The sequence below is a fragment of the Anomalospiza imberbis genome, chromosome 20 (genome assembly GCF_031753505.1).
Source record: "Anomalospiza imberbis isolate Cuckoo-Finch-1a 21T00152 chromosome 20, ASM3175350v1, whole genome shotgun sequence".
NCBI lineage: Eukaryota > Metazoa > Chordata > Aves > Passeriformes > Viduidae > Anomalospiza > Anomalospiza imberbis.
The window spans coordinates 220,423-246,108 of NC_089700.1; the positions used below are offsets into that span (position 1 = coordinate 220,423).

General features: G+C 58.9%; 3 protein-coding genes across 6 annotated transcripts in view; 1 reads left to right on the top strand and 2 right to left on the bottom strand.

Annotated features, from left to right (window-relative positions):
- Nucleotides 1–457: 457 nt before the first annotated feature.
- On the top strand, nucleotides 458–3,785 carry NSUN5 (NOP2/Sun RNA methyltransferase 5). The gene is made up of 10 exons (XM_068210076.1): nucleotides 458–636; nucleotides 756–878; nucleotides 1,005–1,179; nucleotides 1,257–1,365; nucleotides 1,627–1,765; nucleotides 2,139–2,254; nucleotides 2,572–2,750; nucleotides 2,830–3,034; nucleotides 3,106–3,258; nucleotides 3,364–3,785. The coding sequence occupies exons 1-10, from the start codon at nucleotides 544–546 to the stop codon at nucleotides 3,464–3,466; spliced, it is 1,395 nt and encodes a 464-aa protein (XP_068066177.1). The 5' UTR covers nucleotides 458–543; the 3' UTR covers nucleotides 3,467–3,785.
- Nucleotides 3,786–4,006: 221 nt separating this feature from the next.
- POM121 (POM121 transmembrane nucleoporin) lies at nucleotides 4,007–16,779 on the bottom strand. The gene is made up of 13 exons (XM_068210066.1): nucleotides 16,521–16,779; nucleotides 16,230–16,433; nucleotides 15,820–15,984; nucleotides 13,592–13,672; nucleotides 13,144–13,315; nucleotides 12,155–12,246; nucleotides 11,351–11,421; nucleotides 10,536–10,660; nucleotides 10,025–10,127; nucleotides 9,634–9,804; nucleotides 7,567–9,309; nucleotides 6,612–6,740; nucleotides 4,007–6,401 (listed from the first exon to the last, which is right to left on the bottom strand). Exons 1-13 carry the CDS (start codon nucleotides 16,754–16,756, stop codon nucleotides 6,307–6,309), a joined length of 3,387 nt encoding a protein of 1,128 aa, XP_068066167.1. The 5' UTR covers nucleotides 16,757–16,779; the 3' UTR covers nucleotides 4,007–6,306.
- A 1,608-nt stretch (nucleotides 16,780–18,387) lies between these two features.
- Nucleotides 18,388–25,686, bottom strand: part of HIP1 (huntingtin interacting protein 1) — a 44,470-nt gene continuing 37,171 nt past the window's right edge. For 3 of the 4 annotated variants that reach the window (XM_068210070.1, XM_068210067.1, XM_068210068.1), the window contains 16 exons: nucleotides 25,538–25,654; nucleotides 25,350–25,451; nucleotides 24,434–24,628; nucleotides 24,182–24,329; nucleotides 24,004–24,090; nucleotides 23,796–23,903; nucleotides 23,253–23,389; nucleotides 23,036–23,146; nucleotides 22,859–22,917; nucleotides 22,656–22,749; nucleotides 22,217–22,317; nucleotides 21,999–22,104; nucleotides 21,745–21,868; nucleotides 21,201–21,262; nucleotides 20,564–20,675; nucleotides 18,388–19,946 (listed from right to left, as the gene is read on the bottom strand). In XM_068210070.1, the coding sequence (XP_068066171.1) occupies nucleotides 19,930–19,946; nucleotides 20,564–20,675; nucleotides 21,201–21,262; nucleotides 21,745–21,868; nucleotides 21,999–22,104; nucleotides 22,217–22,317; nucleotides 22,656–22,749; nucleotides 22,859–22,917; nucleotides 23,036–23,146; nucleotides 23,253–23,389; nucleotides 23,796–23,903; nucleotides 24,004–24,090; nucleotides 24,182–24,329; nucleotides 24,434–24,628; nucleotides 25,350–25,451; nucleotides 25,538–25,654 (1,680 nt within the window). In that variant the 3' untranslated portion in view covers nucleotides 18,388–19,929. Of the gene's footprint in view, nucleotides 20,096–20,563; nucleotides 20,676–21,200; nucleotides 21,263–21,744; nucleotides 21,869–21,998; nucleotides 22,105–22,216; nucleotides 22,318–22,655; nucleotides 22,750–22,858; nucleotides 22,918–23,035; nucleotides 23,147–23,252; nucleotides 23,390–23,795; nucleotides 23,904–24,003; nucleotides 24,091–24,181; nucleotides 24,330–24,433; nucleotides 24,629–25,349; nucleotides 25,452–25,537; nucleotides 25,655–25,686 lie in introns of all 4 variants that reach the window. The other variant, XM_068210071.1, reaches the window with a different exon arrangement.

The window sequence follows — 25,686 nt, forward strand, 5'->3', positions numbered from 1 at the left end:
TCAGTGTGCTTCCACATGCAGGGACCGGATGGGGTGTCCGGGGCTGGTGACCAAGGTCACTGGGGTGATAGAGGTGGCTGGGATGGCCGAGGTAACCAGGATGGTCAGGGTGGCTGGGATCACCAGGATGAACAGGGCGACAGGGGTCACTGGTGTCACTGGGCTGGCCAAAGTCACTGATAATGGGGTGGTCAGGATGATGGGGGCGACCAGGGTCACTGGCTGGCCGGGGTGACCAGAGTAGTCGAGGTCACTGTGATGATGGGGTGGTCGGGGTGGCCAGGGTGGGCAAGGCGGCTGGGATCACCGGGGTAACCAGAGTGATGGAGGTGACCGGGGTGACTGGGTTGGCCAGGGTCACTGCGATGATGGTGTCGCCCGGGCCCTTCCGCCGGCGCTGCCCGCCTAGCAGCGTCCGCACGGTGCCCGCTCCGCTCCGCTCTGGGCCCTCCTCCCGCTCGGCCCCGGGCACCGAGCCCGGAGCGGGGCCGCGCTCGCCCCCTGTGGCCCCGGAGGCCCCGGCGGAAGCGGCGAGGGGCGCACATGGCGCTGTACAGCGCGGCGGCCGCGGTGCTGGTGGGGCTGGAGCGCGGCGAGGGTGGCCTCAAGAGTCTCGTGTACAACAGCGGCTTCCCGGTGCGCCCGGAGGGAAAGGGGCTGCGGGGCGGCCGGGGGGGAAATCGCACCCGGGAGGCCGAGGGGAGCCCCGGAGCCCGGCGCGGGCCCGGTAGCGCTCACCGCTGACTGCTCCGCAGCATGTCCGGCAGCTGTACGCGCTGGTGTCCGAGACCCTCCGCTACGCCTCGGTGCTGGAGAAGCTGCTGGATGGAGCCGCGCTGCTGCAGGCCGAGAAGAAGCTGGCGCCGCAGCTGGCGAAGGTACGGGCATCCGCGGAATCCCTGGGCCGCGCTGTCCCGGATTCGCAGAATCCCTGGGCCGCGGTGTCCCGCAGCCGCGGTGGCCTGGGGCGGCGGGGCCGGGCTTACCTCGTCCCCTCCCCGCAGGTCTTGGTGTATGACCTGCTCTTCGGCAAGGGGCTGAAATGCGGGGGCCGGTGGAAGGCCGTGGCCCGGCGGCACCGGGCACGGCTGGAGGCCGAGCTGGCCCGCATGAAGGTGCGGCACAAGGTGAGCCGCAACGAGGACCTGCTGGCCTCGGAGAAGGCAGTAAGCGCCGCAGGTGAGTGGGCTCGGGCTGGGTGGGCACCCTGTTTTGGGAGCAGTGGGATCTGTGTCTGACCTGTCCGGCCCCTGCAGCCTCCCAGGTCCCGCGCTATGTCCGGGTCAACACCCTGAAGACTTGTGTGGATGATGTGATCGACTTCTTCAAGTGCCAGGGATATGCCTATCTGGGCAAGGCAGCCAGGTGAGTATTTCTTTCTGCTATCCCACCTTTCCCAGAATGTCAGCAAGTGGGATGAGGTCTGGTGGGTTGAAGGGTTGCTGAACTTGGTGCTCAGAGTGGTTGGGTTGGGGTCTCTATCACTCCCCACTCCTAGATGCTGCCTGGAGCTGGAGAGGAGCTGTGGAATGAAGGGATTTCTCAGCCTGGGCTCTGTTGTGAGCCCTGGGCTCTGCTGTGAGGGATTAGGACTTTGTATTCATGCTCCCTGTGTCTCATGGACAGTGTGGAGGAGCTGAAGGCCCTTTCTGGAAAAAAATTCTTGCTGGATCTGCATCTTCCGGAGCTGTTGGTTTTCCCTTCGCAGACAGACTTCCATGACAACCTGCTGTATACTTCAGGACACATAATTCTGCAGGACAAGGTGAGGGAACTGGGGAGCAAAAAGTTTCAGGGGCAGGAAAACTACTGACAGGGATGAAAGTTGAGCTCCTTCCACAATGGCTCAGCTTGCTGCAGCATTTAAGTCAAAGCAGACACTGTGGAACTCCCCTGGGAGTTTTCCGTTGGGTTCAAACTTCCATTGTTTGAAGGTTCAGGATGAAATCCTGGGGTATAAAATCCCTTGGGAGTTGGGAGGAGCAGGGGGCTGTGGCTTGGGCAAGGCTTTTGGTGGAGCGTGGTGGTGGCCTTGGCCCTGTGTCATGGTGGTCCCTGTGACCCCACAGCATCAGCCATGCCTGAGGAGGGGCCAGGTGTTTCTGCCCACCCTTCTGATGATCTTTGCCCTCTTGCAGGCCAGCTGCCTCCCTGCCTTCATCCTTGGCCCTGTTGCTGGCTCCCATGTCATTGATGCCTGCGCTGCCCCTGGAAACAAGACAAGCCACCTGGCTGCCATCCTGAAGAACAAGGGGTGAGGGCAGGGTTGTGTGCAGGGATGGAGGGAAGGGAGGAGGCGGCCCTGGTCCCCCCCGAGCCCACAAGAAGGTGGCAGGAGGAGCTGCAACCTGTCACCAACTCAGGCGAGCCGGTTACTTCTGGGCCACTGGAAGGACCTGAGGGGACATGAAGTCACATGGAGGTTCACTCCCAGCCCCCGGCCCTGGGCCTGTTCCATAACCCTGCCGGAGGGCAGGCAGCTCTCAAGGTCTGCCTGCTCATTATTTGAGTGTTCCTGGGGGTCAGGTGGTCTGTTCATGGCTTGTCTTAGGCACTTGGCTCTGCCTTCAGACAGATCTTTGCCTTTGATGTGGACCCCAAGCGCGTGGCCACCATGAACACGCTGCTGACACGGGCAGGGGTCACTGGCTGCCAGCTGGTCCAGCAGGACTTCCTGACCGTGGACCCCAGAGACCCCAAATACAGCAGAGTAACCCACATCCTTCTCGACCCATCCTGCAGCGGCTCAGGTAATGTGTGGGGCTCCAGCTGCTCTCCTGGAACTGGGCTGTGGGTGTGCAAACCCAGGTGACAGCTCCTGTCCCGCAGGGATGGTGACCCGGGGGCCAGGGGAGGAGGTGGCCCCGAGTGCTGAACGCTTGCAGGCACTGGCTGGCTTCCAGCGCCACGTCCTCAGCCATGCCCTGAGCTTTCCAGCTCTCCGGCGCCTGGTCTATTCCACCTGCTCCCTACACCGGGAAGAGAACGAGGATGTGGTGCAGGCTGTGTTGCAGGAGTGGGGCTCGACCTTCAGGTGAGTCTGGCTCAGGGAACCTGGGGGGCTGTACGGCAGGGTTTGGTGCTGACCCCTTTTCCATGCTGCAGGCTGGTGACTGCCTTCCCATCTTGGCCCTGCCGAGGACTCGCGGCCTTCTCTGGAGCAGAGAGCTGCCTCCGTGCTTCCCCTGCAGAGACCCTCACCCATGGCTTCTTCGTGGCTGTGCTGGAACGATGCAGGGAAGGGGCTGCTGCCCCCAGGTGAGAGGGGGCTGTGGGGGACTTCAGCTGCTTCTGGGGGGGCACCAGGGAACCCCGGGGAGGGTGTGAGAAGGCGTGGCTCAGGCTGTTCGCTCTTGTCCACAGCTCCCTGCCTGCAGCAGCCAAAGAGAACCCACAGCCAGGAGAGGGAACAGAGCCAGGGGCAGCTCCCAAGAGGAAAAAGAAAAAGCAGCAGATGAAAGAGTGAAACATTTTCTGGACAAACCCCTGCACAGCTGGGGACACATACTGGCCTGAACACATGTGCTAACTGCAGTCATAGTGAGAATTCTGTAACACCAGAGACTGAGTGCCAACACTGGGACCTGGTACCAGGAAGGGGCAACCGCTTACCCAGGGCTGCCCCTTGCAGCCAACCCCTGCCCCAAGTTTACCCCCAAGGCAATCCTCACTCTGCACCCTGCAGGGCTGGGGTCCTCCAGCTGGATTAAGGGTGGTTTATCATGTTCCCTCTCGAAAAAAAATCACTGTAGGGATGAAGCAGATTAAAAGTTTCTCTCTCTCCACTGTTTTTTCCAGTGTGTTTGTGTAGTCCTGCCCTGAAACTGCCACTGCTTATAGCAGAGGCAAAGTGGGGGGAAAGAGGTGAAATAATAATAATCCTATCCCTCTCTTTGAACTGGGGGAGCAAGGACATATGAGCCAGAGGGTGCTGCACCTGAACTCCACTAGCATGACCCTGCTCTGGGAATCCCAGCCCCAGGAAACACACATGGGCACAGCCAAGTGAACACAGTCATTTTATTTTAAACCCGAGACATAAGAAGCAAGGAAACAAAAATTGCACATTCACACTAAAATCCTCATCAGCCACACCAGGAATGGTCCAAGTCCTCAGTCAGTTAAAACTCAGCCTCCACCCAAGCACAAGGGGCTCTCCCAGCAGGGCCTGTGTGGCAGGGAAGGGACAGCCTAGCTCCTCACGGGTGTGTGGGACTACGTGGGGAAGCCACTTGGGGGCAGGACCCACAGCCAGGGTGCCCTCAACCTTCTCCCAGCTCATCCCCATCTTCTCAGAGCTGACCTGGCCAAACCCTGGCACCTCAAGGATGGGGAGCAGGTGCTCTCCTGGCCAAGAATCCTAACTGGGGCAGAGGGAAGGACACCCAGGGTCAGTCTTGGCAGGCACTAGCCCCTGGCCCTCTGCTTCGTCCAACCCCAAGGACACATTTTCCCAGCCTGGCTGCTCTTGGCCCACTGCACCCTCAGCCATGCTGGCGGGTGATGGCCAGAACATTCCCACCAGCACTTGCAGGTCCTCTATGTCCCCTTACTACAGGGCTGTGTCCCCTCTGTGTCACACAGAGCCCATCACCTGCCCTTTCTGCTGGAAGAGATGCCTTGACCCTAGCACTCAGCACCATAACATGAGAGCTCCTGCTCTGCACCCTCAGAGAAATAATTAAAAAACTTTAAAAAACAAACAAAAAAAGGTTTAGTCACATCCACATACATCACATTCAAAAGGAAGGGGATGATGAACAGCGGTGGGGAGCATGGTAGAGCCTGCAGGATGCAGCTGCCTTTCCCAGCACAGGGCATTCCCGCAGGCACAGCCAGGGTGAGAATAGCTAAACACTAACAGCTGCAGGGTAGGCAACTTCACTGAACCAAGCTTGAAGGAATTTGAAGGCAATTTAGCTTAAATATAAAAATAAATTTTTGTTAAAAAATGTTTAAATATTTGTGATTTTTTTTTGTTTTGGTTTTTTTTTTTTTTTTTTTTAATTTAGACCTCAGCAAACACACACACTCACACGGCTCGGAGAGTAAAAATCTGGCAGCAAAACATTTCTGGGAATGGAGTGCCCATCCCTCAGCAGGGCAAGGGATGGCTCTTTGGTGACCCCCAGCTCTGGCAGTCTCTTCCCACAGAAGTTCCAACGCAGGGAAGGGAGAAATCTCACTCGTGGCTGGATGGGGACAGGGGAGGCAGCACCACAGTTCCTAGGAGCTAGTAAAACCCACTGGGATGGAGATGAGCTGAAAAATTAAAAACAACTTGGACTTGGGATGGACGGGAGAATGCATCTGCTCTGGACTCCTTCTGTGAGCAATTCCAGAGCCCCCTGAAGTGCTGAAGAGGTACTAGGAGAGAAGGGAGGGGAGTGGAGAGACTGCCACAGTTGGAATCCCCTGTCCTAGCTGCCTTTTAGTCACGACGTGGAAGGGACAACTCCCCAGCACGAGCAGCCACGCAGTGATGCTACTGTCAACACCCAATTAGCTGGGGCACGTCTCCCCCAAGGACTGGTGCCCCCAAAAAAGAAACTCCAAACAGCAAATCCGGCATAACCAACATGCCGCCACACACACGGTTTAGCTCTTCCTCCAAATTCGATTCAGTGAGTGCAGGAACAGGAGCATGGATAAAGCAGAACCAGGGAGCAGGGTGGGGGGCAGCCCACAGCCCCATGGAGCAGGGGAGATGGGAGAGGGGTGGGGGGACCCCCATCCTCACCCCGTGCCTCCAGCCCAGGACCCGGGCTATGGCATGTCCTCAGCTGGAGGTAGCAGGACATTAGGTCCCAGGGGTGTCACTCAGCCACACCCATGCCAGTCACCTGTGGCACCAAAATAGAGCCAGGTTGGAACCAACCCTGGCTGCAGGCATGGGACCATGTTCACCAGGCCATGGGATGAACTATGGGAAAGATTTCGGGACCTGGTGAAGACAGTGTCTGACAGCAGCTTGGAACCACAGCATGTTGCTGGCCAAGCTCTGAGTGGGACACGGCCTTGGGGCTGGCTGAGGGCTGGGGAGGAGCACGGAAACAGCTAGAAGAAGCAAATGGGGAGAAATGTACACATTATTAAACAAGGCAAAATAAATTGAGGGAAAGAACATTGTGGATATGTACAGAGATTTGTCCAGCCTTTTCTCTGGAACTGTTCAAGTAACAAGAGTTTGGTTTATCCAGCATGGTCTCCAGTGGGTGTCAGGGACTGGGCCTGGTCCCAACATAGGGACAGCTCCAGTCCACAGCCCCCCCACACATGAGCCAGTGGAGCCCAGCAGCACTAGGGTTACTTTTTGCGGGTGTGCTGCCTCCGTGCCTGCAGCCGTTGGCGAGTGCCCGTCTTGGATCCTGCCCCAATGGAGAAGGTGGGAGTGGATGAACCTGGAAGCAGAAAGGTTGCTCAGATTGCTAGCTTTGGGATCAGTGCAATCCTCACCCTGGGAGGAATGGAAGGCTTGGCATCCCTGAGAGTCCAGCATGAACTCCCTGAGCCATCTGTCAGAAAACACCTGGCCCTACCACTGTCCCCAGCCTAAGGGCACACCATGACCCATGAGCTCCCCAAGGCTGCAGCACCAACTCCCTCCTTACCAAAGGAAGTGCCGACTCCTCCAAAGCTTGAGGCAGGAGTGCTGGGTGTCCTGAAAGAAATGGTGCTGCTTCCACTGCCCACGGCTCCAGGGACAGGTGTGCCCTGCCCAAAGGTGGGCACTGGAGATCCTGGAAAGCAAGATGTCACTGTGAGTCAGGGTTGGCAAAGGAGAAAGAGCCTTTGGGAGCCGGTGGCACTCAAAGGAGGCACAGGATGCTCTGGGGGCTGAAGCACCACAGTCCATCCCCCAGAACCAGCCTCTGCTGCTGAAAAGCCATTTTAATGCAAAAGTTACACTCTCCAGATAATCCCACGGCTCTCTGAACAGCAGGGCCACACAGAAGGATTTGCCAGGGAGGAACAAAGACCTTGGCCTCTCTAGATCAAGGAGTTGCTCACTGTGTGGGTTTCAGTTCCATGGAAGCTGGGAGTATCCAGCGAGGATCTGAAGTGTTAGGGAAACCCTGAGAGCAAGCACAAAGTGATGGCAGTTGCTGGTCGGCAGCATTCCAGCTTGCTAAGGTGTTCCAAGTGGTTCTTAAAGACTCAGACAACTTCAGCTCCTGTAGGACACTTGGATGGGCAGAGTTGGGGAGCTGGTGCCTTCAGAGGGGCCAATGAGCAGAATTTAGGGATTCCCCTCCCCAGAGGAGCAGGATATTAACAGGGAGTGATGGGAGTGCCTTCCCTTTGTATGGCAAGGCTCTGCACTGGCCTCACCAGGGCTGTGGAACCTGGGAGCCTTGACAAGGTCCATCAGGAATACTACTGTGCCCAACTCTAGAACCTCAAGATGGCCTGTCTGCTCCCATCCCATCCTGGAAATGTCCAAGGCCATGATGGACAGGGCAACCTGGTCTAGTGGAAGGTGTCTTTGCCCATGGCAGACGGATGGATCAACGTTATCTTTAAAGTCCCTTCCAACATGACCCATTCCATGATTCCATGACTCACCTCCAAATGCAGGCTTGCTGTTGGGAGTGCTGGTCATGGTGAAGGCGAAGGGCGTGCTCTGGCCCTGCGCTCCCAGTGCACTCTGCGGCAGAGATGAGCCAAAGGGTGCTGCTGCCGGGGCTGCCCCGCTCTGCCCAGCCCCAAAGCTGAAGGCCACAGCCGGGGACCCACTGCTGAGGCCTGGTGTACCCATCCCGAAGGCGCTGGTGGAGGGGCCCGGCTGGGTGCTGGCCCCAAAAGTGAATGGAGATGGGGTGGTACCAAAGACAGTGGCACCGGTGCTGTTGCTTGTGGTCTGGGTGGTGCCACCAAAGCTGGATGTGGTGGAGGTGGCTGTTCCAAAAGAGAACACCGAGGTGGTGGTCCCAAATGCTGCCTGGGTGCTGCTGGTGCCAAAGGAGCCCTGGGCACTGGTTGTGCCAAAGGCGGGCTGGGCACCACTGCCAAATGCTGGCTGAGCTACTGACTGTGCTGGGGGGGCTCCGAAACTGAATGAGGGGGTGAAGCTGATGGGGCCAGAAGCAGGCTTGCTGGTGGGCACCTGGCTCTCAGCAGCCCCAGTGCTGAAGGTGAGCTGGCTCCCAGTGCTGGGGTACAGTGGCGGTGGCTTTGTGCTGGCTGAAAAGCTGCCAAAAGCTGAAACGGAGGAGCCGAATGTCAGCGGCGCTTGAGCTGTGGTGGCTGGGGCAGAGGTGGTCAGTGTAGTGCCCCCAAATATGCTAAAGCCCACGGTGGTTGAGTTTGAAGGTACCTGGCCAAAGGCAGGGCCTCCTGGGACACTGGTGGTGGCAGTGACTGTGGCTGGAGGCAGCTTCCCAAACTGGAACACAGGCCCTGAGGTGGCAAAGCTGGTTTCTGGGCTGGGAGCAGAGCTGGAGAGGCCCCCAAACAGGAAGGGCTGTGTTGTGCTGGTGGAGGTGGCAGCAGTGACAGTCACACTGGCAGCAGGGCAAGTGGAAGTAGGCGGGTTCGGTCCAAAGCTGAAGACAGGTTTAATGGTGGCATCCGTGGAGGAACTCTGGGTGGTAGCAGCTGTAGCTGCAGTGGTAAAGATGACGTTGGGAAGACCCGTGGCTCCTGCCAGAGCAGCTGTGGAGGCAGTTGTCGGCTCTGAAACTGGCTGTGCCGCGTGTTTGAAGGCGAAAGGAGAGACTTTTGCTGGAGATGAAGCTGCACTGATGCTGCCAAAGATGGGCTTGAATATGGAGGATGTGGAGGACGTTGAGGCAGGGCCTGAGCTTACAGGCACGGTGGCTGTGGTGGAAGTCGTGCAAACGGCCGCATTCTCACTCTTCGGCACAGCACCAAAGATGGGCTTGAAGATGGGGGCTGTGGTGGGCACGGCAGTGGGCGGGATGGGCACAGCAGTGGATGCAGTGGGTGTAGCAGTGGCCGTGGTAGGCATAGCAGTGGCTGTGGTGGGCACAGTAGTGGCTGCAGTCACTGCTGGCTGGCTGGCTGGTGGGGTGTTCAGCATCCCAAACAGGATGCTTGGCTTTGGGAAGGAGGGAGGCTTGCTGGGGGTCTGGCCCAACTCAGTGAACACAGGAGAGGCCAGGCTGCTGGGGGGTTTCACTACCAGCGCAGGGGGAGCACTGGGGGCAGATGTGCTCAGTAGAGGCACAGGCTTGGTGTCAGCAGAGATGGCAGGCAGAGAGCTTGACTCCAATGACACAACAAGAGCAGGTGGTGGCTGTGCAGCTGACGGAGGTAGCTGGGATGCTGCCACAGTTCCACTGGAGTCTGGAAAGCAGAAAGAGCTTATTTATGGACAAGGGGACACCTTCAGAAGCCCACCCTTCTGCCAGGTACCCACCCACAGCTGCAAAGGTTCCCAGAGCTCCCAGCACACCCAGCTCTCCATGGTTACCATAGCCTGGAGCAGGACCAGGGGCTCAGCATCCCCCGAGGCGTCCCCTCAAGCCCTGCATGCTAGCTCTGCTGCCAGAAGAGCATTTGAATAGAGGGTTTAGTCAGCTGCCTCATGCAGAGGCAACGAGGAGTTCCTGCTGCATCTGCCTGACTCTGCTGGCACTCCACTGTGCCAGCTCTCCTCCTCCTCCTCACCTGGTGTTGTGGATACAGTCTGGCTGCTCTGCATCGTCTTTAAACTGTCCAGAAGTGAGGAGCTGGCTGGGGCAGGAGCTGTGGAGGCAGGCATAGGCCCAGGGGAGGTCACAACAAACACCGGCGGCTTGGACACAGGCATCATCTCTGCAGTGGTGCTGGGGACTGTATCTACAGGGAAACAGAAAGGTATCGGGACCCACAACTGGCTGTGAGGAACAAACCCTTAACAGAGCTTCCCAGCAGGCAGGGGAACTGCACCTACACCCTACAGCCCTGGGCAACCTCACCCACCACCACAAGGCATGAGACCTCTTCAGCTGGAAGGCATCAAGAGCACCCCCAGACCTGAGCTTGTTCATACCCCTCCACATTTCCAGCCCATCCTTACCAGCCTTATCCTCCAAGACACTGTTGAACCACTGCAGCACTGCCTTCTTCTCTGCGTCCAGGTCCTCTGAGGTGATGGTGTAGCCCAGTTGAGGTGGCGGGGGCTGCCAAGAGAGAGCAGCAGCAGCTTAGCTCCTTCCCAGGGAAGCGGGCAGAGCCTCTCTGAAGGTGTACTGGCGACTGTCTGTGGTGAGCCCTGTGAAGCAGGTGGTCCTGCCGCAGCTACTCCGGTCCCCAACTCTGGTGGGCCCCCAGCGTGGCACTCAGGGCACAGCAGGCCTTCCCCAGGCCATTACCTGGTCCGGCAGCAGGCAGCACAACCACGCACAGCCCACCAGACACTGGGGCTGGGGAGAGCGTCACTTCCCACTCGATCAAGGACGGGGCCTCCTTCCTGAGGGCAGGCAGGTCAGTGTGCCCCCAGCCCTGCAGAAATTGCAGTGAGCACATTCTATTGCCCATTCTATTTGGTCCCAGAGCAGGACCAAAGGGGCTGTGAGACAGCGACGTACCAGCACCAGCTGGTCCCCACAGAAAGACGACAGCAACGGGATCTTCCGCTTGCGCTTCCCACTGCTCCCCGAAGCAGATGGTGGGCTCGGGGAATTCTGCTTCTTCCACACTGGTGACTCCACAACTATAGAAGGAGACAAGTCAGGCTGAGCTCTGGGCAGAATAGTGTTTGGTTGTAGTGATGGGTCTGTCCCTTCTGACCCCACTCTGGGTGGCCCCGCTCAGAGGGCAGGGCCAGGGGCATGGTTTGAAAGTGAGGACAAGGTTGTGATACCCTGAAGAACAGCTTCACATCTAGTAGGTCCATGACATGAGGCTGGTGGGGCAGTGGCCCCTTCCTAGCTCCATGGATTGTGCCAACACACTGCCTTACCCAAACCACATGCCACAGCTGGCACTATATCATGGGACCCATCTGCCATGGGCACAGAGGATTTCCTCTCCATTTTAGCTGAGGAAACATTGGAATAAGATCAGACTGGAATTTGGTCAGAGTGCTACTCATGCCACTGCAGGTTGTGGATCAAGGCTAACACCTGACCCACGCTGGGTTGGGAGCAAGAACTCCCCCTTGCAAGCCAACTCCCAGGCATCTGCTAGCACCCCAACACTGTCAGCACACCCTTATCACTTGGAAATCCCACTAGGGCAGTCACTGAGGCCAGCAGAAGTGCCACTGCCTTGGGACCAGTACATGCCAAGTTTCCAGGTGACCCCTCAGGCCAATCCCACTGCAGACCTCAGCTGCCTCCTGTCTCACTCTCTTGCTTGCATTGGTGACCCGGGTGCAGTGTCGGGGCACACCTACACTTACCTTTCTCTGTCTGCAGCTCCTTGTCTGATTTCACTGGGGTGGAAGCGTTGGAACGATGTGACTCCTCTTCCCTGTGTAAGCAGGAGGGACAGTTATGGTCAACCCTGGGCCCAGCCCTGTCCGCAGGGAGCAGGATGAGACTGAACAGGCTGAACACTTGCACGGGTATCCCTGGTGTTTATTTGCCTCCTGCAAACAGATCTCAAGACAAAAGCTTTGCCCAGCTCCAGGCAGAGGAACTGCTTCCTGCTCCAGACTCAGCTTGGCTGAGCCTGTGCACCCTTCACAAGATGAGTCAGCCTCAGGAGGGTAGCTGGGGGGTCTCAGATGGCAGTCACTGCCCCTCGCAGGTTGGACCCATCCAGGTGGTTGTGTCAGTTTTAGTTCTGACATAAGATCAGGCTCCCCTGACTTGGGGAAGAGGAGAACACAGGCTGTTCTCCAAGGCAGGCACTAAAATACAGATCCCGGGATTTGACTTTGACATGGCAAAAATCAGAGCCTCTCTCCTCCTAATGATCCGGCAAGCCAGGCTATGCCAATGTCACCAGGCACCATTGCTACTGTGGCAACCTGTGCCCTTAAATCTCTGACCTGGCTTTGGAATGGGCCAGAGGTGACACAGCTTAGACATGCCACAGCATGACAAAGGTGACAGGGAGACCAACTGACACAAGTGAGTCTCTACATCACTATGTGTAAGACAGGGGCCTGGACTGTCCCAGCTCCAGTGGAAAGTGGGACCTGCATGCTAAGATGGCTGGGAAAGACTGTTTTCTTGCTGGCTGGCCATCAGCTGATTACCTGGCTTTCTTGAGAGGCCACTCTGGTGTCTGGGGGCGGGAGGATGCTGGGCTGGACAGAGGAGACACGCTCACACCTCTTCTCTTCCAAAGCTGGAATGCAGAGAGATATCAGCAGTAACTTGGCATAGGTCTGGCAGAGAGCCCAGGCCCCCTGCTCACCCTCAATAAGCCCCATTGCCCAGGGCCATGGTTGTTGAGCCAAATGAGCTCAGAGCATCTCCTGCTTCACCACCACTTAAACTCCCCTCCGTATTTTAGGGAGCACAAAATCTGGCCACCCTAATCTGAATCCACATAAGGAACAAGCAGCCTCCAGGGCTTTTACTGCCCTGGCTGAGCCCAGGGAGGGAGTACACTGCTGGACCCTTGCCTTTGTGTGACACAGGTAGAGACCACCCTACTGCTTTGGACACCCCTGTGTGTGGGGCTGTTCTGGCAGGAGCCAGCACCTCCTTGCCAGGAGCTCAAACCAGATGGATTCCATTGCAAGGGTGAGATTCTTTGCAGCCCCAGCACACCCCTCCCTCCCACTGCCTGGAGCAAACCTTTCCCCACACAGACAAAGCTCCATCACAGTCAGCAGGTGCGACCTGGGTCAGAGTGGGAACACATGGCTCCCACACTGCTGACTCCCACTGAAAATATGGCAGCACAGCAAAACTTTTTTTTTTTTTTTTTTTCTTTCCCCTCCTTCACCTGGATCTATCCAGTCTAGGAGGCTGGCCAAGAAGCAAGAGAGAGGGGAACACAGTCTCGTTCTTGGTTTGGTGGAAAAGCAGCAGTACAGCTCAGCCTGGGACTCCTCCAAAAACAAAGTAATTGCTGCTTGGCCCACGGCCTACAGCTCACCTGCTCCCCAGGGTGGTGCGACTGCCAGGTTGAGCCACACTGGGTCCAGACACACTGCCACACCAGTGTCTCCTCATGAGCCCAGAGCTGGGATCACATGGGTGATCCCAAAATAATGTCAAGATACAGTGTCCCTACCTGTGTGAGGCCCCGGGTAGAGCTGTAGGAGCTGGCAATGGCATTGCGGATGGAGCTGGGGATCCCACCAGCATAGGTGTTGTTGAGGGAGCTCATGGAGGAGGTGCGAGACCTCTTGTTGGAGCAGTCATCTGGGCAGTGTGAGATGAGGCCTCTCTTCAGAGAGCCTGGCCTGGAGGGGGATGAAGGTTTGATGAGCTCCTCACCTCTCCTGCCCACCAGTCCTTTTCATGCATGGCAGGTGGAGGAAGGAAATCCTGCTTAGAAACAACCCTCAGCAGCAGCACAGCCTTGCTGTCACAGGGTGACAGACTGAAGGCACATCCACAGTCTCTCTTGCTCTGCCCTGAAGCCAGGCTCTGCAAGAAAAACCCAAGTCCCCTTTTCCAGACCCCAGACATTTGCTCCCTCCCATTCTCGGAGTTGCTTTTGGCTGTTGGGCACTTACTTGGGTATGAGAGAAGCAGGGGCACCATTGGCTAACAGTGGCTCAAATGCTGACTGCCCACTTCCACTGCTGTCGTGGCGCCTGTGGGAAGAGAGTGTGAAAGCCTATGACAGTGTGGAAGCCTCTCTCAGCCTGGGGAAAGGAGGGCTGAGTACCCAGAGAGAGATTGAACCTTGCTTTTTTCCTGGCACCCAACACTCAGGACAGAGCTTTCTCCCACCTACACCCTGCTGCAGATTTTCTCTCCCTGTGGGCTTGTCCTCACTGACTCTCACCCCAAACACCAGCAGCTCCTCCAGCTGCCTGCTTGGCACAGGAGTTTAGTGTAAAAAACAAAAACAACAAACAAACAAACAAAAAAAAAAGCTTAAATCCGTTACTCTAAGCCAAAATACTTCCAGAAATGAGCTGCTCAGTCTTTCTGAACAGACCTGAGCTCTGAAACTCCCACCTCTGACCTCTTCTTAACCAGTGCCCAGGACAGTTCAAGTCAAAAACTGAATTCCCCTTCCCACTATGATTTCATGAGGATCTGAAGTGCCAAAATTACAAAAGACACCCTGCTGTAAAGTGGAACTGGAGGTGTAGAACAGCCCTGTCACTTGGTCATTTGGCCAGGCGCTCCCCTCAAGCCCAGGGCAAGCTGACCCCAAGGCACAGGTGGTCCCACACTCTCCAGCAGACACAGCTCCCTTCTGTCCATCAAGGAAATTTTCTATCTACAAGCATTCCTTGTGCTTGCCAGACATTAACGCCTTCAAAATTGGCTTTTGTGGCAGAGCTGTGTATTGGCGTATTACAAAAACAGTTTGAAGAAAATACTCTGAGCTGATCTTGTCTGTGCGCCGATTCTGTTGTTGTCCTGATTTGCTCTTGTGGGGCTCAGATCCAATGAGCCAAGCATTCAGAGAAGGGAATTCCGTGCTGAAGGAGGACGGTGTGCCCTGCTTTATCCTGCTCTGCTCCCTGGACCACCTCCAGCAGCAGCCCCAGTGCAGGACAATGCCCCAGACACTGCCCAAGCAGTGTCTCAGCTCCCTATCCCAGCCCAGATGGAAGAGCCTCCATGGACACAACTAGGAAGGACAAGGCAACTGTTGGAGCAAATCCAGAAAAGAGCTACAAATTCAGTAAGGAGACTAGAACGCCTTCCCTATGGAAACAGGCTGAGACATCAGGGGCTGCTCAGCCTGAAGCAGAGAAAGTGGTGTGGAGATCCCAGCAGCCTTTCAAGATCTGAAGGGGCCTGCAAGGAAACTGGAAAAGGACTGCATCAAGAAGTGCAGTCATAGGACAAGGGGGAAAGGCTTCAAATTGAAAGCAGGGTAATTTAGGTTGGATACACAGAATAAACTCTTCCCTCTGAGAGTAGTGAGGCCCTGGCACAGGTTGTCCACAGAAAGTGTGGCTGCCTCATCCCTGGAAGTGTTCAAGGCTAGGTTGGACAGGGCTTGGAGCAACCTGGTCTAGTGGAGGGTGTCCCTGCCCATTACAAAGGGTGGCAATGGATGAGCTTTAAGGTCCCTTCCAAACCAAATCATCCTGTGATTCTAGGAAAAGCAGGAGGGTGGGATAGCAAGGCAGTGCTGTAGCTGGGTGGTTGGAAAGGCTCTGGCAGACAGCGGCTCTCAGGATTTACTCCTTGACCTTCCTGTGGACACTGGCAAAAACATAGCAGCCTCCCTCCTTCGAATTCAGGGATGGAAGTTGCTGACCTCAAGTAACAAAAGCAGTAGACAGTGTCTCATTTACTCTCTTGTTTCACCTCCCTCTGCTAGATCAGGTCACAAGGGAAGTGCTTGGAGCTCTCCAAGTGCAATGCTTCCACTTGGTAATCCCATCTCTCCTGGGAGCCTGGGGCTGACGGAAGGATAGAGTCCACAGCAGTGGACTTTCTTAGTCTTCAAACCCTGGTGAGGAGACAAGCCACTTCCCACCCAGGCTTCCCAAAATATATCCCAGCCAGGCAGGGGAACACACTGGACCCACACCTAAACCACATTCCTTCAACTGCAAAGGAGGGCTTTTAGACGAAGCACCAAGAGCTGGGTGATGCTGGGTGTGCTTCCTCTGCAGTTCACTTCTCACAGTACTTTTCCAGCCCTGACTCCAGGTCTCATGGGGCCTGGCATGCTCTAAGACACATCCCATTTGTCACCTCTGGAGCAAGAATCCCATTTGTGACCTTCCCAACACACTGGCTGCAACTTGAACTGCTCCCTTTTTACCTTCTTTTGTTCTCCTGATCATTCCCAAAAGTCTGGGCGTCCTCCTCCTCCTCCTCCACAGCCCTTTTCCTGCTCTCGCTGATGGCATTCAGCACAGTCTCCTTTGCACATGGGTCAGGGCTGCTTGTGGCTGGGAAGGCCAGAGGTGAGACCAGTTGTTCTAGACTGTGGAACAGAGCAGAGTGAGGTGTGAGGCAGGCTGGGGTCCTCGGTGTGATCCCCCCACAGAAGGGAAGACACAGCTCTCCCCTGCAGCCCTTCCCGGAGGTTTGGGCAGCACTATCCCCCCCAGCCACATGGCAGCGCTCGGGATGGGATGCTGCTCCCGGGCACAGCACAGTCGGCTGAGCGCTCCCCACGGTGCGTCCTGGTCCCCACAGTGGCTGATAACCGGTCTCCCCCGTACTCACGCCGGGGAGCGGGCGATGCCGACGGCCGGCGGGGCGATTCTCACAGTGACGGGGCTGCGGAGCGGCCCGGCACGGCGAGCCCAAGGCGCGCTGCGGGGGGAGCCGCCCTCCCAGCGGGCGGCGGGCAAGCACAGCGGCACGGCCGGCCGGGCCTCAGGCAGCGGGTACCGGCGGCGCGGGGCCTGCGGCCGGCAGCGCGGGACCCTGTGGGGACAGAGCGCGGTCAGCACCTCCGACGCGGTCTGGGGGGGGCTTCCCCGTCCGCTTTACCCCCATTTTCCCCTTGCTTACCCGGGCTGGGGGCGACGCGGCGCGGCCCTCGCGGCCGGGCCCCCGTTGGTGGCGGCTTTGCCGGGCGGGCGCGGCGCGGGCGGGCCGGGCCGCATGGCGCACCAGGCGCCCGCCGCGCCCAGCGCCGCCGCGCCCAGCAGCGCGCCCCGCAGCAGCAGCCAGGCCAAGGCGAGCGCTAGCGCGGCGGCCACGGCCAGCGCGGACCTCACGGCCCCATCCCGCCCCGCGCCCGCCATCGCCGCGCGCCCGCCGCTCCCGGCGTGCTCTGCGGGGCGGGGCGGGGCGGGGCCCGGGGCGGGGCTCAACAGCAGGGCGGGAGTTTCCCGAGTGGGCGGAGCTTAGCGTGAGGGCCGCCGGCCCTCGCGGCGCGTGCCGCGGGGGCAGGGCTTAGGTGGAGGTACACGCGCAGTAGGCGGGGCTTCCCGTCTCAGTGCGGCGAGTCCTGCCCGCATGCGCGGAAGGGCCGGGGCCCCACGGGTAGGCGGGGCTTAATGGGGCGGGCGGGGCCGGCCCTCTCGCTTCAACGGGGGGACGGCGGTTTATGGGGCGGAGCTTCTGGGGTGGGCGGCGCTCCCAGCTGCGCGGGAGAGGCGGGGCCCCGCGGGAGCACGGCAGGGCCCGTCTCCGCGGGCTCCCGGCATGCTCTGCGCGGGGCGGGCGGGGTTGCTTCCGTCTCTGCCCCCCGTCCCACCCCGGTGGCCCCTAAGAATGCCCCTGTCCTCCCCTCTCGTTCCCCGGTCAGGGTCTCCCCCCCGCCCCGTCATCCATCTCCCGTGCCCCAGGCCACGTGCCCCTCTTCCCACCGGGACTTTCGGGCTTGCCCCACCCCCATCCCTTCCCCACCACGTCTCCCCCACCCAGCTTCCAATTTCCCCATCTCCAATCCACAGCCCTGTTTACGATCCCAATTCCCATGTCCTCCCTCTCCCGGTCCCTGTGTTCCCGCCCTGTCTCTAACAGTCCCCCTACAACATTCCAGCCGCTGTGATCCCCCCTCTGCCCCTCCCTATGTCCCTTCCCCCATCCTGTCCCCTACAGTCCCCCTATACCATTCCAGCCTCTGTGTCTCGCTGTCCTAGTCCCTGCATGTCCTCATAGGTCCCAAATCCCGACCCCGTATCCCTCATGCAGGATCCCGGGGTCACAGTCCTGCCTCTCCCCAGTCACCCAGCTTGTCCCCTTGTCCCAGCTGAAGGGTGCCATTGCCACCATCCTGCTCTGAGGACAGGGCTGGGAACTGTGGGAAATTCCCTCTGGCTGGCTGAGCCCTTGGGCTCCTCTGGAGACATGGCTATCCCTGGGGATATCCCACCCTACTGCCAGTCAGCTGTGTTCTGAAGGGCAGGGACCGTGGCAGGCAGGGACAACAGCAGGGAAAACGACAGGGACAGTGGCTGCTGTCACAGAGCTTTCTGCATCCCAGGCGTCCAGGTGGCCCTGGCAAGGCTGGAGGATACTAGGTGCTGCCCAGGGTGGGTCAGTCATGCTTAGGAGGGGACATTCCCGAGATCCCTGTCTGTGGACTCCACGGGCCACCCGGCTCTGCCGGGGTGACAGGATGATCTGCATCGCCTCCCCACTGCAGCACCATCCTCCCAGGAAGGGAGGACAAAGCCATCCGTGCTCCTCAGGGCTGGGCTGGGACCACATCCTGGTGCCCTCACAGCAAAAAGAAGTGACACGCAGGCTGGCCGTGGAGACAAGCAGGTGGGGAACAACGGGGGCAAAGGCTGGAGGTCATCACCAGAACAACACCCAGGTCACCTTGACACCAAGTGATTTTGGGGGCCACTGAGCACACTGATGAGGGCAGAGCCCACAACCCCCTTGTGACACGGGTCCCCTGTGTCCCCCTCAAGCTGTGGGGCTGGGCTGAAGGCTTTATTGAAAAATCCAAAACAACTAACATGGTCATTATCATACAATGAAAACCCAAATCAACTTGCCCTGCAGTGGGGGGGGCACCCCTGCCATCCCCGTCACCAGCTGCCATCACTGGGGACACCGCAGGGACCCTCCGCCCACGGCTGGCTGAGATACAAAAGGGACAAGTGGATTAGGCTGAGAGCAGTGCAGCTGTCCCCAAGCCCCCACTGCCACTGTGACCCCCATGCCGCTCCCCAGCCCCAAGGCCTGAGGTAGTTGGGCGTGCAGGCGAGACTCCCCCCCAAAAATAGTGGGGAGGGTTTTGGGGCTCCTTGTGTCCTGCAGGAATGGGATGGTTGGTATTGCATCCGAGGGGAGCAGGTGTGGGTTGAAGATGGGAAAGCAGCAGGAGCCCCAGGGGCAGGCCTAGGTCCCTGCAACAGGCTGGCGCACAGAGCAGGTGGTCCGGCAGCAGGGCTGGCAGGGGACAAGGCAACAGCAGGTCCCTGCACACTGGACGGCTGTGTGGAGGGGTGGCAGCTCTGAGGCCACGGTGGTGGCAGGTCCCACTGCTCCAGGTGCCAGCTGGGTGCTGACAGGTGCGTGTTGCTGGGAAAGCACAGTGACAGCCCAGCCTCTTCCCAAAGGAAGAAAGGCCAAATCCCGTCCTCAGCACCCCGAGTGGAGGGAGACTGGCCCCAGCAGGGTCACCAGCAGGACTGTGGGGGATGGGGACATTGCTGCATGGTCTGACGTCACCATCTCCACTGCTGCGAGATGAGCTGGGGGGCCCGGAGGTAGCTGATGGCCCCTGCCCTCTGAGTCCCCTGCTCAAGGCACAAAGGTTCCCTGGCTGGTGCCAGCTCCATGGCCACCCCCGCCCACAGCCACACTGGCCCTGGTCCCCCTGCACCCAAGAGGGTGGGAATGACACCAGAGTGGCACCAGTGGCACCAGCTGCTCACTCTGGCTTTGGGGTGCTCTGTTTTTGGGGCACTCTGGCTTGCCCCCAAACCCTCTGTGCTGCTGCCCTAGAGTCACCCCCCCCATCCCCAGGAGCTGGTGGCTTGTGGTGGCACTGTGGTGGCTCAAACCCACACCCAGCACCTTGCGGAGGGTTTATTGCTGGCATGAACACAGTGAACTGTCAGGGCAGAGCAGCCCAACTCAGGGGGTGCTTGGGAGGTGTTTTGAGGACCTGGAATGAGGGACAGGAGCTCATGGCAGCATCCCTCCTGCTGCTGCCCTTTTCCTAGCTGTTCCTAGTACTCTGTGTCACTGGCCAGGGTATCCCAAGGGAACACCACCTCTCAGCCTGCAGTGGCCAAAGGCACTCGGTGTCCCCGCCGAGGGGGAGCACACTTAGCACCAAGCCCATCAGCACCCCAAAGGCTGTCCCCCACCCGGTGGTACCCCCGGGGCCTACAGCAAGCTCATTCCCAGGGCGGGGGTACGTTCATGTCGAGCCAGGGGCTGGATTAAGGCTGGAAAAGCAGCGAGAGGCAAGAGAAGCCCAACCGCTCTCGCTCAGCCAGAGAAGGCTCTAGGAGTTCCCAGAATCTGTGCAAAAACAAAACTAAAGGGTTAAAGGTCCCCGTGTAGACACGCCCCCCACCCCCAGCAGCTCCAATAAATACAGGTGCGGTTTGCGCCCTCGCCCCAGCCCTGGGGTCTTGCTGGCGGCTCAGCTCTGGTGTTGGAGGCAGCTTCTGGGGGGACACAGGGGATGTGTGCTTCAGGGGGACTTCTGCACCACGTCCTTGGGGTTCTTCTCAACAGACTGCACCAAGTGGGGTCCCAGGGGTGTCCCCCACAGGGTTCCAGGTGTCCCCTGTGGGCTGCTTCTACCACTGGTGCTAATCTGCAGCTGTAAGTGGGAAGACAGGGTCAGGGGGTGTGCTGCCCACTGGCATCCCTCTGCCCCATCCCTCTGGGATCACAAGGCTGCTCTAGCAGCACCTGAGCCCCCTGCCTGGGGATGATGTAGATCCCACACGTTGGGTTTTTTCCTGTGGAGAGGCCCCATAGGATTTGCCCATGTGTGCCAACTATCCTCAGGCTGGTGCCAGCAGCAGCAAAACCTTCTCACTGCCATGGATGGCAGGCAGGGCTTCTTCACCCTGCCCCACCTTTTCTGGGAGCAGCTGCCCAGCTGGAGCAGGGCTGGCACCACTCACCGTCCTCCTCCCAGCCCTCCGCCACGCCAGCCAGCTCGTAGTGCTTCTTACGCAGCTCCCCCAGCTTCTGCCGCTCCTTCTGCAGCTGGTTCTCCAGCTCCAGCACCCGCACCTGGGGACATGGCCCAGAACATGCCCACCCCAGTACAGAGCTGGGCCAAGCACCCCGCTTTTACACCTGTTATGCCCCCAACATCGAGCCCAAAGACCAGAGAGGTGCATCCCACGAGTGCTCCAATGATGAGTGGACCTGGGGAGGGGATGGAGCTCAGGTGGGCACTGCTTGTGCAGACAGGTGAAGGCACAATGATCTGTGAGGGCATCCCAGGAAGGGGAATTCCCCCCTGGGAATGAGCTGCGCCATGACAGGCAGAGGTGGGTGCTGTGGGTAGCACATGGGGGGCAGGGATGGCCACAGGCTGCTATGTCATGATGGGAACAGCATCGGGGAGGGATCGAGGACCAAGTGGATGTGACTCCTGGGCAAGCCCATCTGTTGCCTTCACACATTGGGCTTTGCCTTTGCTTGTGCTACCTGGGGGCAGCTGGGCATGGTGACCCCAATTTGATGCCCCACCCCAGGCAGCCCAAAAGAGACTTGCCTGGGTGTGTTTCTCAAAACGTGGGAATCTCCTACCTGCGAGTCCATCTCCTGACGCTTGATCTGGGTGAGTGTCATGCTGGAGAAGTCCATGCTATCTGTGGAGAAACACACCACCGGCCCCCCTCAAGCTCTGCTCCCCCAGTCAGACCCCCCAGCAGTTCCCATGCTGCTGGCAGGGTCTGGCACCTTGGGATATGCAGGGAGGGAGCGAGGGGCAGCCATGGGCAGAGACCACAGGGGCACAACCAATCAAGAGTGGTGAGTGCCAAGAGGAGAGGTTTTGGGGCAGGTTTGTGCTCCAAGCATTAGGACCAGAGAAAACAGCCTCAAGTTGTACCAGAGGAGATTTAGGTTGGAAAGAAAGGAAAATTTCTTCAGGGAAAGGGTTGTTCAGCACTGGCAGAGGCTGCCCAGGGCATGGTGGAGTCACAATTCCAGGAGGGATTTAAAAACCATGTAGATGTGGCAATTGGGGACGTGGTTAGTGGCGGGGGAACAGTTAAACTCAATTGTCTTAGAGAGCTTCTCCAACCTTAGTGATTACACGATTCTAAGATCCCTGCAGCCCAACACTTACCTTTCTCCTCCACTTGAGACTTCCCAGCCTTGGTGGAGGCCACCACACTGGCCGTGGCCTGGTTGACGCCCCGGGAGGCTTGCTGGAGCTTGCAGAGGTTGGTGCTGTCTTTGTCTGCCTTCACCTGACAGGACAGTGAGGAGGGGGGTCACACCCTGCCAGGTGAGCAGAAGACCAGCCCCAGGATTTGGGGTGACCACATGGTGCACCAGCATCACCCTGAACCATGGGAAGGGTAGCAGCCTTGCTCCTACCTTGGAGGCTGCCACCAGCTGAGCAGTGCTGGCCGCGATCTCCCGGGAACAGACCATCAGCTCCTCAAACGTCCCCTTGCCTTGCACTACCAGGTCAGCAGCATCACTGCGGGACAGCAGAGAGGAGCTGAAGCATCATCCTGCCACCCATGTCCCCTCCCTGTGATGATGGCAGGACTCTGCCATCCTCTCCCTGCTCTGTTGACAGTGGCACTTACACCATGACAGTGGCACCCCAGCCCACTGCCTTGGAGGCAGAGATGAGACCCTCAGTCCAGCGTGAATTCTTGGCATAGAACTCCTTGGGGGATGCTGCACCCTGCCATTGGTAAAGGCACAATCAGTTACTGAGCACCCCCAAATCCCTGCTCTTGGGGGGAAAGGAGGAAGTCACGGTGTCATTCAGGATGTGTGTGGGAGGAGGGGACACACTGAACTTCGGGGTTGTGGGGTCCCCTGTATGGGAAGGGAGATCAGGGATCACCATGAGACGCCAGGAACCATAACCAGGGTGAACCCCTGGGGTCGGCAAGGAGCTCCAGGCAGCTGGTGGGAAAGTCCCAGCGGGACAATGGTTGGAGCAGCATGTCCCAACAAATGCACGATGACCTCCAGCTGGACAAGCACCCCCTTGCCCCCACCCCTGTTCCAGCTCACCCGTCCACTCTCCACGATCTCTCTCTGGAGATCCTTGGAGGCCAGGACCAGGACACGGATGGCCTGCATGAGGCCTGTGCAGGAGCCCAGAATCCTGTGAGACAAACACCACTGAGTCCCCTCTGTGGAGCAGTGGCCCTGCCTGCAGCATCTGTCCCCATCCTGTCTGCCTGGCTCTGTCCAGTGCTCCGATCACCACTCACCTCTCGTTAACTTCCAGTTTGACCCCAGTGTCACCAGCCCGTGCCTTGCTCAGCATCTCCTGGTTGAGGGGAGAGAGGCTGTACTGAGCCAAATGTGTCTCTCTGGCTTCTACAGTGGTCTCAGCAGGCCCCCAGCATCGTGCCTGTGGGCACGTCCTTGCTCGTGGTGACCCTCACCTCAATACGAGCAGATGCTGTTTCGATCGCCGCGGCCGTTGCTGCCATCTCCTTGTCCACTAGGTCACCCAGCTCCTCCTGCTTGACGTCCAAACCTCTGGGACGCAGCTCCTGGGGATAGGATGAGATGAAAGGAACCGTCCAGGAGCACTACAGTCCCTCTGGTGGTGCCTGCCATGGCTTGATCCCATCCCACTAGCCCTCCTGGGCCACCCACCTCCCCAATAGCGCTGATCTGGCCCAGGCAGGCTGTCACCAGGCTGCAGTCAGCAGTTGCCACCATCCCTGGGTCTTGCAGGGCGCTGAGGTAGCTCACAGTCTCATTACCACACTGCTTGCACAGCTCCAGCAGACCTGCGTGGGCAGCATGGGGGGTTGAGGGGGCCACATATGGGGAGGAGATGTCTGGTTCCTACCCTCCACAGCATCCTGCCTGTGCTGGCCTCTGCCTGCCCTGGTTTCTGCCCACTTTAGCACTCTACTTGCCCCAGCATCCTACCCACCTTATCCCAGCATCCTGCCATGACCCCTGCACACCCTGGCCTCAGTTCACCTCAATATCCTCTTTGCCCTGGCGCCTTCCCACCTTGACATCTACTCACCCCAGCCCCTGCTCACCCTGATCTCCTGCCCACTCAGCCCCCTGCCCACCCCAGCCCTTGCCCACCCTGACCCCTACCCACCCCAACCCATGCTCACCCTGATCCCCTGCCCATTCGGACCCCTGCTCACCCAACCCCTGGCCTGGGGCAGCACTCACGGTCAGCAGGCTCCACAGGGGCCACATGGGAGGTTGCACTGCCCTGCAGGAGGGTGTTGCTGACCAGGTGGGCGAAGAGTGCCAGACAGGGCAGCAGGGAGCCCACGGCTGCGGCAGGACAGCGGGCACAGGCCTCAGCCCCCACTGCGCTGCCCACCTGCCCCGTGTGCCAGGGCTGTGCCCAGTGCCCGGGGCTGCCACCTCTCACCTGCACTATCTGAAAGGTACTTGCTGTGTGCGTCCCGCAGCCGCTCTGTGCACTCGGAGGCTGCCAGCGCCTGGGACAGGAGGCAATCTGCAGGCAGACAGCAGGCAGGGCTCAGCTGGGACCACAGGGAGGAGGCAGGCTGTGAGAACACCAGATTTGGGAGCAGCAGGGGCATCACCTGCTGAGCCAGTGCAGCTGATATGAGCAGGATCCTCCATGCGAGCCAGGGCATCCTGCACCATGCGCTCGGCCTCGTGCGTGGTGCCCTGCAGCAGGGACAGCTGCTCCTCGGCCAGGCGCTGCTGCAGCGCCCGCTCTGTGCTCTCCTGCTGGGTCAGAGCCGGGCTCAGAGCCCCTGCCGAGCCTGCACCCGGCTTGCCCAAACCCCTCTGGTCTGGCCAGAATGGGGATGGCAGGACCCTCATGGTACCTTGTCTCTCAGCTGGGTCTGCAGCATCTCCAGCTCTGTCCTGCTGCTCTCCTGCTCGCGGCTGAGTGTGTCCCGCAGTTGCTGCAGCTCAGCCTGCAGAGCTGCCATTTTGTCCCTGTGCTGCTCTGCTGCTTGGTTCAGCCTGTCCCTCTCCTGCTCCAGGCTGGCAATCCGAGTGTTTTGCTCCGCTCCTGCCTGAGGGGGCATGAAACGGCAGTCGGGGCTGTGCTGAGGGTGAACCCTCCAGTTTGGGAACCCATTCTTCGTCCAGGCTTGGGCCACCCCAACTGTCCCTGCTGGGTGCACCATGGCCTGCACAAGCACAGCTTCCCCACACCTGATCTTATCTGATGATAAGCACTGATGATGTTATCTGGTAACAACCAAGGCTCCTGGCCTTTTCACTTTTATCAGTGAAAATGCATTTTTATCACAACTGTCACCATCCTGATGGAGGAGTGGATGCAGGGTGGTGCCTCTGCCCCATCCCCATCCTGCTGCTGAGTCTGCCCATCTCATAGATGGGTGACTGCAATTTCCTGCCAGCTTCTGCCTCCTACAAGCCCAGGCACCTCTGCTGTCTTCCACAGCTCTGTGGGCGTGGGTTGCCTTCTGGCACATCTTGCAGTGTGATGCCACACTGCTACCTGGGCTTACAGCAGGCAGAGCTGCTGACTGACCCTGTTCTTCCAGGCATTTTTATTCCACCATCCCTGCTGCTGGAGTCCATTGCTCCACATACTACCACACTCAGGAGCGTGAAACTCCCCTATGTCATATCAAACCCACTTAGATGTGGCAAAGATGATGACAGGGAGCTAGTTTTGAGGCCAGTGGTGGGTATCACCTCTCAAATGGTTAAGGCCTGGCTATCCAGCCCAGAGGGGTGCTAGGCCCCCCCCCCATGTGCTCTCACCTGTGTGCTGGACTCCAGTGTGCCCTGGAGGACCTGAAACTCCTGTCTGCTGGCTGCCAGCTCCCGCTTCAGTGTCTCCAGCACCTCTGCCTGCTCCTGAGACTGCAGCAAGGAGAGAGGTTGGCAGCACTGATGCCCCATGGGGAGCCCCAGCTCATCCCTGGTGTGTCCCCCCCATCCCTACTCACCTTCCTCTGTGCCTGCTCGCTCACACGCTGGAAGGAGTCCTCCAGCTCCTTCTTCTCTCGCTCCACATCCCCCTGGGCCTGCCTGGCCACTGTAATCTGCTTGGTCACCTCGGCGTTCTGGCGACATCAGAGAATGAGCTGAGCAGCCC

Bases quoted from the DNA above. Each gene is read 5' to 3' on its own strand.
- POM121 (XM_068210066.1), bottom strand. From the start codon at position 16,756: ATGGCGGGCGCGGGGCGGGATGGGGCCGTGAGGTCCGCGCTGGCCGTG. The intron at 15,985-16,229 runs GTGAGTACGGGG...TCTGTTCCACAG, and splicing joins GGCATCGCCCGCTCCCCGGC to TCTAGAACAACTGGTCTCAC. The intron at 9,805-10,024 runs GTAAGGATGGGC...GTTTCCCTGTAG, and splicing joins TGTCTTGGAGGATAAGGCTG to ATACAGTCCCCAGCACCACT.
- NSUN5 (XM_068210076.1), top strand. From the start codon at position 544: ATGGCGCTGTACAGCGCGGCGGCCGCGGTGCTGGTGGGGCTGGAGCGC. The intron at 637-755 runs GTGCGCCCGGAG...ACTGCTCCGCAG, and splicing joins TGTACAACAGCGGCTTCCCG to CATGTCCGGCAGCTGTACGC. The intron at 1,180-1,256 runs GTGAGTGGGCTC...CGGCCCCTGCAG, and splicing joins GAAGGCAGTAAGCGCCGCAG to CCTCCCAGGTCCCGCGCTAT.